General features: G+C 45.7%; 1 protein-coding gene across 2 annotated transcripts; it reads right to left on the minus strand.

Moving 5' to 3' along the window:
• Positions 1 to 3,154: 3,154 nt before the first annotated feature.
• Positions 3,155 to 11,326, minus strand: LOC143290798 (uncharacterized). Of its 2 annotated transcripts, XM_076600313.1 has the most exons (4): positions 10,894 to 11,326; positions 5,601 to 5,758; positions 4,791 to 5,008; positions 3,155 to 3,436 (listed from the first exon to the last, which is right to left on the minus strand). In XM_076600313.1, exons 1-4 carry the CDS (start codon positions 10,973 to 10,975, stop codon positions 3,289 to 3,291), a joined length of 606 nt encoding a protein of 201 aa, XP_076456428.1. In that variant the 5' UTR covers positions 10,976 to 11,326; the 3' UTR covers positions 3,155 to 3,288. The 2 variants fall into 2 exon arrangements, with proteins under 2 accessions (XP_076456428.1, XP_076456431.1); XM_076600316.1 differs by lacking the exon at positions 4,791 to 5,008 and having other exon boundaries at positions 3,319 to 3,436.
• Positions 11,327 to 15,241: the final 3,915 nt, after the last annotated feature.

The raw sequence follows: 15,241 nt of genomic DNA on the forward strand, positions 1-15,241 counted from the left end.
CTTTGCAAATGTCATCATAATTCTTAAGTATGGCCTCTTCCATAAACACATAATCTATTGGGCTTCCTACAACACAGACAGCAAAACGTGTTACTAGTAGTGCTAGAAAGTAAATATAGAACACGTGATTTGCTTTGATTTACACGTGTTCCACAGCTGTGACACGATACGAAGAAATGTGTACAGCTTCATTTTCTCACATCATTCCATTTCTTCTTGGCACTTCTTCTTCTTCTGCTTTCGTGGGCTGCAACTCCCACGTACACTCGCATGTACACGAGTGGGCTTTTACGTGCATGACCGTTTTTACCCCGCCATGCAGGCAGCCATGCTCCGTTTTCGGGGGTGTGCATGCCGGGTATGTTCTTGTTTCCATAACCCACCGAACGCTGACATGGATTACAGGATCTTCAGCGTGCGTATTTGATCTTCTGCTTGTATATACACACGAAGGGGGTTCACGCACTAGCAGGTCTGCACCTATGCTGACCTGGGAGATCGTAAAAATCTCCACCCTTTACCCACCAGGCGCCGTCACCGTGATTCGAACCCGGGACCCTCAGATTGACAGTCCAACGCTTTAACCACTCGGCTATTGCGCCCGTCTCTTCTTGGCACTGTCTCTGAGCTGCCTGTGCGAACAACGACCTCCACAAGTCACCTCACCACTTGGTGGTCACCTCACCACCAGATGGCGCCTCATCGAGTCCTGGGGATGCACCCATGTTTGATTGATTGATTGATGTGGATACTTATATAGCGCCTATCCTCGGTCAGAGACCAAGCTCTAAGCGCTTTACATACACGGGGACATTCGCACCACAGGCTGCCTACCTGGGTAGAGCCGACTGACGGCTGCCACTGGGGCGCTCATCATTCGTTTCCTGTGTCATTCAATCAGATTTCAGACACACACGCATACACACTCAGACAGACAGGTAACATTTTACATGTATGACCGTTTTTATTTATTTACCCCGCCATGTAGGCAGCCATACTCCGTTTTCAGGGGTGTGCATGCTGGGTATATTCTTGTTTCCATAACCCACCGAACGCTGACATGGATTACAGGATCTTTAACGTGCGTATTTGATCTTCTGCGTGAGCATACACACGAAGGGGCTTCAGGCACTAGCAGGTCTGCACATATGTGTTGACCTGGGAGATCGGAAAAGTCTCCACCCTTTAACCACCAGGTGCACCGAGATTCGAACCCAGGACCCTCAGATTGAACGTCCATGTGCCTCATTATATACGATGCCGGTGATTGACGCTTCCATTAACTGGTGCTGAGGCCACTGGTCATCTGGAATAATAAGGACGCGCGAGTTTTGATAGTTTCTAGAAATAGTTGGTTGTATTTTTGATTGTGCACTATCTACGATTTGTGTGCTGTGACCTGTGTGTGTGTGTGTGTGTGCGTGCGCGTGTGCTTGTGTGTATTGTGTGTGTGGGGGGGGGGGGGGGAGGGGAGGGGAGGGGTAGGGGGGACGGGCGAAATGGCAGGAAGACTGTGGTGATCTGACAGGGAGGCAAATTTAATTTCAAAGAGATACAGATGGGACTTGAGGGACACGTATGACTTCGCAGGGAGACAGGCGTGACTTCACAGGGAGACAGGTGTGACTTCACAGAGAGACAGGTGTGACTTCACAGGGAGACAGGTGTGACTTCACAGAGAGACAGGTGTGACTTCACAGGGAGACAGGTGTGACTTCATGGGGAGACAGGTGTGACTTCATGGGGAGACAGGTGTGACTTCACTAGACAGGTGTGACTTCACAGGGAGACAGGTGTGACTTCACAGGGAGACTGGTGTGACTTCACAGGGAGACAGGTGTGACTTCACTAGACAGGTGTGACTTCACAGGGAGACAGGTGTGACTTCATGGGGAGACAGGTGTGACTTCACTAGACAGGTGTGACTTCACAGGGAGACAGGTGTGACTTCACAGGGAGACAGGTGTGACCTCATTAGACAGGTGTGACCTCACAGGGAGACAGGTGTGACTTCTCAGGGAGACAGGTGTGACCTCACTAGACAGGTGTGACCTCACAGGGAGACAGGTGTGACTTCACAGGAAGACAGGTGTGACCTCACTAGACAGGTGTGACTTCATGGGGAGACAGGTGTGACTTCACTAGACAGGTATGACTTCACAGGGAGACAGGTGTGACTTCACAGGGAGACAGGTGTGACTACACAGGGAGACAGGTGTGACTTCACAGGGAGACAGGTGTGACCTCACTAGACAGGTGTGACCTCACAGGGAGACAGGTGTGACTTCTCAGGGAGACAGGTGTGACCTCACAGGTAGACAGGTGTGACTTCACTAGACAGGTGTGACTTCACTAGACAGGTATGACTTCACAGGGAGAAGGTGTGACTTCACAGGGAGACAGGTGTGACCTCACAGGGAGACAGGTGTGACTTCACAGGGAGACAGGTGTGACCTCACAGGGAGACAGGTGTGACTTCACAGGGAGACAGGTGTGACCTCACAGGGAGACAGGTATGACTTCACAGGGAGACAGGTGTGACTTCACAGGGAGACAGGTGTGACCTCACAGGCATGACTTCACAGGGAGACAGGTGTGACCTCACAGGGAGACAGGTGTGACCTCACAGGGAGACAGGTGTGACTTCACAGGGAGACAGGTGTGACTTCACAGGGAGACAGGTGTGACTTCATGGGGAGACAGGTGTGACTTCACAGGGAGACAGGTGTGACCTCACAGGGAGACAGGTGTGACCTCACAGGGAGACAGGTGTGACTTCACATGGAGACAGGTGTTTTGCAGCACGTGCAGAGAGAGAGGACTGTTCAGCAGTCACCGACACATCCCCACAGTCACCATCTGCTGACCACCATCACAGACCTCTTCTGCTTCATGTTCCCCCTCCATCCAGTTCCCCTTCCCCCCCACTACCATTCCCCATTCCCCCCCCCTCCCCTCTGCCAAGGCCTGAGGATAGCTCACTCAATGTTCGTGTCAAACCCATGCACACATATTCACCCATCTGCACGCACATCCCCGTGCGTGCGTGCACACAAGCATACACATATACACACAAGTAGATAATAAACGCTTTTGCACAAGTACTTTACTGCTTATTAACACACACACACACAGAGAGAGAGAGAGAGAGAGAGAGAGAGAGAGAGAGACGCATGAAGCAAGAGAATATGCTTCTGCTATGTATGCATATTCACGAAGGATATATACATTTTGTAAACCAAGATCAAAATCACAGATTGCGAGCATGAAGAGGCAGGATCATCCATGTCACAGGACGGGATACAGAGAGCAACAGTTGTCGGTCAGATGGAAGGGGCGATCACTTGTCCTCGTCATTCCTTTGGTGATGAAAGATTTAAGGTGTCTTCTCCGTCTGGCACTTCTGGCCTCCTCTTCCAGTTTGGTTGACAGGAGTCTGCAACAACATGATTATAGCATGTGGGCTGCAATTTTAAAATTCCCTTCTAGTGGTAGAGTACTTGATATACCATTTGATAATAATGAAAACAATAACTGGACATTTATCAGCGTTTGTCTCATAGCATAAAGCGCTTTACAATCCACACACACACGCATACGAAACATACTTAAGTCCTCAACTCATAATCATGCACAATAAACATATATATGCGCATACAAACTCGTACGTAAAATACACACATAATGAATGCATGCATGCACCCATCCATCCAGCCATACATACATACATACATTCGATGCACACACAATACAGCGTTACAAATATACCAACTAACTACTTTCATGTATGAGATAGGGTCTGGAGGAAATGCTGCCGGAAGAGGAAAGTCTTGAGGTTAGATTCAAAGGAAGGCAGTGAGGGGCTGTGATGGACGTGGTGAGGTAAAGAGTTCCATATTTGAACAGCAGATGATGAAAAGGCTCGACCACCGTGCTGTTCTCTTTTGTATTTTGGGACGCGGAATGTTCTATCATCGGCAGCAGAGCGAAGAGAACGGGAAGGTACATAGATCTGAAAGATGTCAGAGAGGTATCGGGATGTGACATGGTAGCAGAGACAGGCAGCTTTGTATTTGATTCTATGCTCTATGGGTAACCAGTGCAACTCTTTTAGAAGGGGTGTGCAGTGTGCGGATCTTTTTTGCTTTATAAATCAGTTTGGCGGCGGAGTTTTGTTCCTGCTGTTGTGGTCTGAGGAGTGTTTGCGGACAGCCGATGAGAGGAGAGTTGAAAATAGTCTAATCTAGCGACTATGCATGAACTAGTGTTTTGGTTGTGTTGAGTGTGAGGTAGTGGCATATGAACTAACCCGAGGATACACACATATATGGGTCTTAGTATGACATTATAATTGAGTTAATGGTTTTTGATATATCTTTCAAATCATTATATTTCACCATGCTTAATGTGCATGTTCGTTTAGAATAGCCAGACTGAGTGAGCATTCCCCCTAAATTGGAGAATCCCTCCAACGACGGTCCCCCATGAATCTGCTGACACTGAAGACCTTGACAGCACTCCCCCCAACTCAACTGGAGGGGGATCGAAAGTGCGGTCACATTAAAAACAGGGTGTGAAAGGCCACGGGTCGTGGGACATTTCGTGTTTGTTATTGATGCTATGGAGGTCAGTTCTTGTCTACATCTGATGTCAGAATGACCTCGTCGTCACACGCCTTGTCCCCGCCTGACGTCAAAATGACCTGAGACACCCCTCGCTCACAGATAACGTGAGGGAGACGACCATCACATTCCCACCTACACGTCACGTCTTGGTGACCAAACACTTACGTGAAAGTTTCGTTATCGGGGTATTCGCTGTTCTGTAAGAACATACGGAACTCTTCCAAGTTGTCCTTGATGAAATCACAGAAGCCTTCTCTTAAGAAGCAGGTGATCGAGTCTAGCAAGGAGATTATTTGCATGGTAGCACATCCGATGTTCTGGTAGTAGATCCACGAAAAGGTGCTCAAGAAGCACAGCATTGACCTCCGTAGGAACGTCTGGCCCTGCACGTAATTCACACACACGCACGAGTGCGCACGCGCGCGCGCACACACACACACATATACACGTTTTATTATTTCCAAAATATGATTTGGATATGTATACACAATGTAATGTGTGAATTTCTTTTTTTTAATAATTTTTTTTTACCTATTTCCTTTTTTTAAATTCTGATATGTACAAGGTCACTCTTGCCCACGTGCCCAATACAGATCACTTTGACTTCAGATATCCTTTTCATACACATGCACACACACACACACGCACGCGCGCACACACACACACTATAGTTCGGGGGATACAGTGCAAATGAGTAGCCTGTGTGTGTGTGTGTGTGTGTGTGTGTGTGTGTGTGTGTGTATGTGTGTGTGCGTGCGTGCGTGCGTGTGTGTGTGTGTGTGTGTGTGTGTGTGTGTGTGTGTGCGAATGTACATGCATTCGTGTGAAAGTCTGAGGTGTCTATGTGTATGTGTGTGTGTGCGCGCGTTTGTGTGAGCGTGAGGGCGCGCGTGCGCGCGCGCGCGCGTGTGTGTGTATGTGTGTGTGCGTGTGTGTGTGTGAGACAGGACAAGGGAAGGCGGAAAAATAACCCACCTGTTCTGTGAAGGTGGAAATGTTATGATAAAAGCTTTCACAGTTGTGGTACGCCATTTGCATGTCGAACTGCCGGCCACATGGATGATGTTCTTCAAAGCACCTCCAGAACTCACAGTCACCTGCGTATCCCTTGTCCACACACCTGTCATCGTCAGCTGCAAAAAGTTTCCAACGTAAATGTCAACAATAAATAACGACCCACCTGACGCATCCTGTGATATCTGGTAACCATTCTCCTCACCTGCGTATGTATGACAGCTGATAAACTTCTCCCTGCACCACAGCACGTGTGATACGTGAAAACCTTCCCACCAAAGAAACATCTATGGTGACTGACAACCGCTAACCAGTCCAAAGACCTGAACCATGCTCCAGCCTGCATGACAGACGATAGCACCCTCTTCCCTCTCCAGTGACCTGTGTACCTTATTACCTCCACCAGAGGCCATTATGACAATGATACCATTGATTTCATTTCTGTCTGCAGACTTGCTGTGACTTTCCTTACTTCTCGTCGATTTTTGCATTTCTATTTTTGTCCAAAGAAGTTTCACTGCTACGGTGAGTTCCAAACAGTAATGCACTGCTCATTCTGAGAAAAAAGTAAGCGTGATTACGTTGCACCACTTCTGAAGGAGCTAGATTGGTTAAAGTTTCACTGTCAGAACAAAGAGGCAGTCCTTGCCTACCGCATTTTTGATGGGGCACCTCCACCTTCACTCCTCACATACAAGCCTTCACGTTCTCTCTGGTCCTGAGGAGAAAGTTAAGGCACCAAGAATGAATTTTAACTCACTCAGTACGGCCAGTCCTCTCTTCTCCTCTACACAGACCCCTCGGATGTCCAGTGGGTGTCTGAATGACCCAACCTTTAGCTTCCGTCGTCAGAATTGTGGTATCCTTTGTCAACATTCACCTCTTCAGTATAAGAGCCTTCCGCTTGCAATATTTTGATGGTGGTAATTGGGGTGAAACGCTGTTAACGTCGTCCTCTTTCGCCGTTCGTATGGAGAGAGTTAAGTCTTTCAGCTACCGCAGTTTTAGCGTTTGTACTCCTACTGTCTGGAAATCGCTGACTGTCGGTTTTAGGCATCAAGCTACTTTCTCCATTCCAGCTAACGTTTGTTTGGTGAAGCACTTTCTGAATGTTTTCTCCACGATTGCAAGCCTCTCAAAAATACACTGAAGAAAAATGAGCTATATAAATGTCATTCAGGATTATCATTATTACTATTACTATCATTATCATTATTATTAATTGATCCCAAAATCTATATGATGCATGATAACCTCTGTACATCCCACAAACCAGTCCAGCACCTGATAACCATTATCCCCACCTTACAGTATACCTGATAACCATTATCCCCACCTTACAGTACACCTGATAACCATTATCCCCACCTTACAGTACACCTGATAACCATCATCCCCACCTTACAGTACACCTGATAACCATCATCCCCACCTTACAGTACACCTGATAACCATTATCCCCACCTTACAGTATACCTGATAACCTTTATCCCCACCTTACAGTACACCTGATAACCATTATCCCCACCTGACAGTACACATGATAACCATTATCCCCACCTTACAGTATACCTGATAACCATTATCCCCACCTTACAGTATACCTGATAACCTTTATCCCCACCTTACAGTATACCTGATAACCATTATCCCCACCTTACAGTACACCTGATAACCATTATCCCCACCTTACAGTACACATGATAACCATTATCCCCACCTTACAGTATACCTGATAACCTTTATCCCCACCTTACAGTATACCTGATAACCATTATCCCCACCTTACAGTATACCTGATAACCATTACCCCCACCTTACAGTATACCTGATAACCATTATCCCCACCTTACAGTATACCTGATAACCATTATCCCCACCTTACAGTATACCTGATAACCTTTATCCCCACCTTACAGTATACCTGATAACCTTTATCCCCACCTTACAGTACACCTGATAACCATTATCCCCACCTTACAGTATACCTGATAACCTTTATCCCCCTACCATCCTGACAGTACACCTGATAACCATTATCCCCACCTTACAGTACACCTGATAACCTTTATCCCCACCTTACAGTATACCAGATAACCATTATCCCCACCTTACAGTACACCTGATAACCTTTATCCCCACCTTACAGTACACCTGATAACCATTATCCCCACCTTACAGTACACCTGATGACCTTTATCCCCACCTTACAGTATACCTGATAACCTTTATCCCCACCTTACAGTATACCTGATAACCATTATCCCCACCTTACAGTATACCTGATAACCGTTATCCCCACCTTACAGTACACCTGATAACCATCATCCCCACCTTACAGTATACCTGATAACCATTATCCCCACCTTACAGTACACCTGATAACCTTTATCCCCACCTTACAGTATACCTGATAACCTTTCTTCCACGTCAAAGACCTGTCTGATACTTAACATTCTCACCATACCACACACCTGTATGATACCTGATATTTCTCCCACTTCCTTACAGTATACCTGATAACCGTTATCCCCACCTTACAGTATACCTGATAACCATTATCCCCACCTTACAGTACACATGATAACCTTTATCCCCACCTTACAGTATACCTGATAACCTTTATCCCCACCTTACAGTACACATGATAACCTTTATCCCCACCTTACAGTATACCTGATAACCATTATCCCCACCTTACAGTATACCTGATAACCATTATCCCCACCTTACAGTACACCTGATAACCATTATCCCCACCTTACAGTACACCTGATAACCTTTCTTCCACGTCAAAGACCTGTCTGATACTTAACATTCTCACCATACCACACACCTGTATGATACCTGATATTTCTCCCACTTCCCACACATGCATGACACCTGATAATATCCCCCACCCCCATCCCCACACTGATCTCATTGTGATACCTGATAAAACTATCCCTCACCTGAATGCCCCGCGTGATACCCAACCACCACCACCACCACATGGACACATATAATACCTGCTAAGCATCCTCCACTCAAAAACCATGCATGGCACCTGATAATATCCCCCACCCCCATCCCCACACTGATCTCATTGTGATACCTGATAAAACTATCCCTCACCTGAATGCCCCGCGTGATACCCAACCACCACCACCACCACCACTACCACATGGACACATATAATACCTGCTGAACATCCTCCACTCAAACACCTGCATGATACCTGCTAAGCATCCTCCACTCAAACACCTGCATGACAGCTGCTAAGCATCCTCCACTCAAACACCTGCATGATACCTGCTAAGCATCCTCCACTCAAACACCTGCATGATACCTGCTAAGCATCCTCCACTCAAACACCTGTATGATACCTGCTGAGCATCCTCCACTCAAACACCTGCATGATACCTGCTAAGCATCCTCCACTCAAACACCTGTATGATACCTGCTAAGCATCCTCCACTCAAACACCTGTATGACAGCTGGTAAGCATCCTCCACTCAAACACCTGCATGATACCTGCTAAGCATCCTCCACTCAAACACCTGCATGACACCTGCTAAGCATCCTCCACTCAAACACCTGCATGATACCTGCTAAGCATCCTCCACTCAAACACCTGCATGATACCTGCTAAGCATCCTCCACTCAAACACCTGTATGATACCTGCTAAGCATCCTCCACTCAAACACCTGTATGATACCTGCTAAGCATCCTCCACTCAAACACCTGCATGATACCTGCTAAGCATCCTCCACTCAAACACCTGTATGACACCTGATAACCTTCCACCTACCCCACAGCCATAGGAGGGCCAGGTTTCAATGAAACGGACAGCTCGACAGCCTGGGAAATTTGGACGGCTCATCAGCCACGAGTGTTTGGGTAAGCAGGCATCTATGATGGTTGCAGTTTTGTTCCAGAACTACTGGCTCTTTCTGGACTGGGCCAAACCATGTCCTCTTGTCAAAGGAGTGAGAGTTATAAATGGGTAGGTCACTTGTGTGGTTGAGTATAGAAGTAAATAGGTTCCGAATCGGGAGTTCCATATTAAGTTAGATGTTTGGTGTTTCAGCCAGGAGACACGTGAAAGAATGCTACATTGTGGTTTTGAACGAATGAAGAAACAGCACAAGTTTGAATGTGAAGAGAAGATGAGAATTCATGGTACAGGTTCTGGTTTATTTTTTGTAACTTATCTATATTCAAACTATCATGTCTGATGGATGACAAATCCTGAGAGTATAATAATTATCAGTCAAACTTGGCTTTGAAATGTGTGTTGAGAATCGAAACAGGGTCATCACTTTTCACTCCATTTGCTTATAGACGTTGAGTCAAGAAAGGGATGGAGGACATGCTGGGAGGACGCTTTACTCTTCAAAGCAGCAGCTGAGGGGCCATTTGAATTCTCGTGTCACCTCGACAGCTAACTGTGGAGAGAAGCTCAGTCACCAGCCTTCACCTCGAGACTTAGACAGCATGTTGTTGGCCAGTAAACTGATGATATAGTGAACTGGTATATTTCAGTTGACAAACAATGGGGATCCCAATTAAATTTTGAACGATCTTAAACAAACGTTTATCATCACAGTTGTTCTCAAAGGAAAAATATGCAACCGAAGAATTTGTAAAAAAAATGTTCACATTCACAGATAACGTATATGGGAGTAAATCTATTACCACAAATGCAAGTCTCATTAGATGTGATTTTCATTCTTGAGCATGTAACTATCTCTAAAGGGGTTCAGTTTCCAGTTTGTTTTATGACATGGTTTTAGCAGGTTTTCCTTAGTGATGAATAAACCTGTAATGAAAATGGGATACAAATTTACATAGCACCAATTTTTTTTATAATGGCTTTCTTTTAGCACAAATACCCACCTACTGATTCTTCACAGCAGTTTATAAGAAGGGATCCAGCAAAAATTGAAATTCATACCACAAACGGATTAAACAAAAAGAGAGAATCACTCGGCACCCCGCAGCCCCCTTTTATTTTTCATTTTAGAGTTCTTCTCGATTTGAAATAAAATTATTCTAATTTAAAATTAACATAGAATAACATCTAATACACACAAACACACACACACACACACACACACACACACACACACACACACACACACACAAACACTCACACACACACACACACACACACACACACACACACACTCACACACACACACACTCACACACACACACACATGCACACACACGCACGCACGCACACACACACACACTCACACTCACAATTACCATCTCTGCCGACTCTCCTGTTTATAAATGCCCACGTAAACCCCGCCATCAGCAATACCAGAGCAGCAACGCCCACCTTCATGTTGAGGACAGAAGTTGACGAGGGATAAACTGTTAACAAAGTGCAGCGCAGCTTCCTTCAGCAGACAGACACAGCGAGAGGCTTGGGCAGAGACAGAGAGGTGCAGGCTGGTGACAGAACTTCTCTCCACAGTCAGCAGTGAAGTGAGGACCTGGCGGCACGGGCCCTGTCCTTTAACAGGGTGACACAGCACGGCGGGCTGTCACTGAACCGCTGTGGGTGTGGCCAGAACTGCTGATTGGCTGGAAGCAGAGTGCTGCAGAGAGCTGATTGGCTGAGAGCGGAGTGCTGCAGGCAGATCATTGGCTGAAAGCGGAGCTTGGAGACAGCTGATTGGCTGAGAGCGGAGCGCTGGAGAAAGCTGATTGGCTGAAAGCAGATGACGTCAGACAGGGTGTGACGTCATGGAGGAGCGATGTGGGGCAGTGAATGTTCACCCAAAATGAACGGCAGACAGTGTGTGAAGACACTTATGATTGAATCACAGAATTCAGAGACAAGTGGAAAGACTGAAACGGGGTGGGGGTGGGGGGGGGGGGGGGAGGGCGAAAACGGAGTATGGCTGCCTAGATGGCGTGGTAAAAAACGGTCATACACATGAAAGCCCACTCGTGTACTTTTGAGTGAACGTGGAAGTTTGCAGCCCTCGAACGAAGAAGAAGAAGAAGAAACGGGGATGGAGGGGTGGTGGGTGGGAAAACAGAAATTATAAAAAGAAAAAAACAACAACATGACGATGTACGTGCAAACTGGAAAGCACTAAATTCCAAACAACGAAATAGTTCTCTAACATAAGCGAATGAAGAAAGTACAATCGAAGAAAGGGGGAATGTGGTGGGGGTGAGGGGAGAGGGTTGGGGGGATGGGGGGGTGGAAGGGTTGGAGGACCACAGTGTCAGCCCAGCGTATCATAAATGCTCTCTCTCTCTCTCTCTCTCTCTCTCTCTCTCTCTCCCCTTCTAAAACTGCAATGTCAAACATATTTCAATACCATCATAATGTCCTTTATCCAGTTCCCATGATTTTATTCATCATAACCTAGTGTTGGATGCCAGTCTGAAGGGGGATTTCACATGCTCAGCCTAAGATATACTGAACTCTGCTATCAAAAGCTGCGGAAGAGGCAGGATTATGGAAATAGAGGTTGTTCATCATCTGAAGTAATCCTGAATTCATGTCAGACCAAAACAGTGTGAGACCATAATTCCAAATGATTTATTAAATGTCATCTGTTTAAGCTTTTTGTCCAAACCAGATTCACGAAGTCATGAACTGGACAGCTGTTGCTTTGGACATAAAGGAAAGAAAGAAAAGAAAGAAAGAAAGAAAGAAAGAAAGAAAGAACGAAAGAAGAGTGGAATCACTACGTGTAATTGTCCACATGATTTCTGAAGCCAGCCATACGAAAGGAAGGATCAGCGAACATATTGTTGTAAATACAGCTGTAAATGACAAGAAGGATACCACAGTCGGTCTATTGACTACCCAGACAAACTTCCATAGTAAGCTTCAGGTGTTTTATATCCAAAAGACCTCTGCATCAAATATGACAAAGCGACGAAATGAATTCCATTTTCTAAAGACCATGGCTGTCAAATGGTCAAATGTATGGTCGAAATGAATTCCATTTTCTAAAGATCATGGCTGTCAAATGGTCAAATGTATGGTCTTCCAAGTGCTTGACATAGACCTTGTGGCAACGAAAGCGAAAGCACACAATCACGAAATCTGTCGGAAAGAGAGACAATTTGATTACAGAAAAAAGAACAAAATGAAATCTGCAGCGACAAAAAATTCTGAAATCCAGGTCCAGACACACGTGCCCACTGACACACAACAATCATCGACACACCCACATAGCCGTTATCTTCAGCTTTAGAGCTCTATTTACGTTTCACATACGATAAAGTAGAACCATATGCCCCCCATTCAAATGACTGCAGATGAGGCTGCTATGTCCAGCTTCATTCAAAATCTGACCAGGTTCACGTTTTCCTCAGAGCAACATATTCCAGGGTGGACTGGTCTGGGTGTTACTGGAACGAATGTGCCCAATGTTCGTGGGCAGACAACTGCTGATTCCAGTCACGGTGCTTCTTCCTGTCACAGACAGTGGGACCATGAAACACGTTCTGCAGATGTCATAGGACACAACCAGACAACTGGTTCACGAGTATGTCTTTGTCATGTTCGGTCTTGAAGTTGCCAAGACAGGACTTTTGTTTTAAAGGAAGCGGTATTTATTTCACACGAATGGTGAAGTAAGCACATCTGCGTTTTTACATCCATGACAAAGAGAAACAAACATACATCAATGAAAGCATGCACAAAACATATTTTGTACAAAAGACATACTTCACGTTGGACAACGTCACTTGAGAAAGAGGAAACAGCACAGCAAAGAGGGAGAAGGAGAAGGAGAAGAAGACAGAGAGACAGAGAGAGAGGCGGGGGAGAGAAGAAGAAGAAGAAGAAGAAGAAGAAGAAGAAGAGAGAGAGAGAGAGAGAGAGAGAGAGAGAGAGAGAGAGAGAGAATAAAAGAAGAGAGAGGGGAGAGAGAGAGAAGACGAAGAAGAAGACGAAGAAGAAGACGAAGAAGAAGAAGAAGAAGAAGAAGAAGAAGAAGAAGAAGAAGAAGAAGAAGACGAGAAGAAGAGAGAGAAAGAGAGAGAGAGAGAGAGAGAGAGAGAGAGAGAGAGAGAGAGAGAGACAGACAGACAGACAGACAGACAGACAGAAGAAAATGAAGAAGAAGAAGAGAGAGAGAGGATAGAGAGAGAGAGAAGGAGGAGGAGGAGGAGGAGAAGAAGAAGAAGAAGAAGAAGAAGAAGAAGAAGAAGAAGAGAGAAAGAGACAGACAGACAGACAGACAGAAGAAAAAGAAGAAGAAGAGAGAGAGAGAGGATAGAGAGAGAGAAGGAGGAGGAGGAGGGGAAGAAGAAGAAGAAGAAGAAGAAGAAGAAGAAGAAGAAGAAGAAGAAGAAAGAGAGAGAATAAAAGAAGAAGAGAGAGGGGAGAGATAGAAGAAGAAGAAGAAGAAGAAGAAGAAGAAGATAAAACACACACACACACACACACACACACACACACACACACACACACACACGCACGCACACACACACACACACACGCACGCACGCACACACACACACACACACACACACACACACACACACACACACACACAGACACTCACACACACACAGAGACGTTAAACTGAAGATAACACACACACACACACACACACACACACACACACACACACACACACACGCACACACACACATACAAACACACACACACACGCGCACACACACACATACACACACACACATGTGTTATATGTTATGTCAGACCACGCCTTCAGCACACACGCATATTCTCCCTCTCTTGGCAGCGTCCTCAAGGTAAAAGAAATAGTCTAGACGTAAACATACGGGTTTAAAAAAAAAAAAAAAAAAAAAATCTGGGGGGTGTATTGGCTTGGGGTGGTGGTGGTAACCGGTCCTACATTGTCACCCCGGGGCATCATAGCACGTGGGCATCCACACAACGGGCACGTGTGGAAAAGGTTAGGGCTACGCGAGCAAGGTGGCTTTCACGCTCAGTCTGGTTGCTTACCACGCCTTCTTCTGATGCCGCTAGAAACAGGTCTGTCTGCTTTCTTCGTCTATGCACTTTTAACTCACTCAGTACGGCCAGTCCTCTCTTCTCCTCTACACAGACCCCTCGGATGTCCAGTGGGTGTCTGAATGACCCAACCTTTAGCTTCCGTCGTCAGAATTGTGGTATTCTTTTATCAACATTCACCTCTTCAGTATAAGAGCCTTCCGCTTGCAATATTTTGATGGTGGTAATTGGGGTGAAACGCTGTTAACGTCGTCTCTTTCACCGTTCGTATGGAGAGAGTTAAAAAAAGTTCCTTATTTGATATATTGATTTTAAATAGTTTTTGTCTTTTACCGCTCCTCAGTTAAAGAAAAAAGAAGAAGATGATGACAGTGGTGGTGGTGGTAGTAGTAGTAGTAGTAGTAGTAGTAGTAGTAGTAGTCGTAGTACTGGTAGTAGCAGTTGTCGTTGTCGTCGTCGTCGTAGTAGTAGTATCAGTAGTAGTGACAGTAGTAGAAGTAAAATAGCAGCAACAGTAGCAGCAGCAGCAGTAGCAGTAGTAGTAGTAGTTTAAACTGAATAGTTAAAAAGAGGAAAGTAAGATACTGGATTGTACTATCAGCATCATCATCATCATCATCATCATCATCATCATCA

The sequence above is a fragment of the Babylonia areolata genome, chromosome 16, assembly GCF_041734735.1.
Source record: "Babylonia areolata isolate BAREFJ2019XMU chromosome 16, ASM4173473v1, whole genome shotgun sequence".
In the NCBI taxonomy this organism is placed as follows: domain Eukaryota; kingdom Metazoa; phylum Mollusca; class Gastropoda; order Neogastropoda; family Buccinidae; genus Babylonia; species Babylonia areolata.

Bases quoted from the DNA above. Each gene is read 5' to 3' on its own strand.
- LOC143290798 (XM_076600313.1), bottom strand. From the start codon at position 10,975: ATGAAGGTGGGCGTTGCTGCTCTGGTATTGCTGATGGCGGGGTTTACG. The intron at 5,009-5,600 runs GTGGGTTATTTT...AATTACGTGCAG, and splicing joins TTTCCACCTTCACAGAACAG to GGCCAGACGTTCCTACGGAG. The intron at 3,437-4,790 runs GTAAGTGTTTGG...ATGTTGTTGCAG, and splicing joins CCCGATAACGAAACTTTCAC to ACTCCTGTCAACCAAACTGG.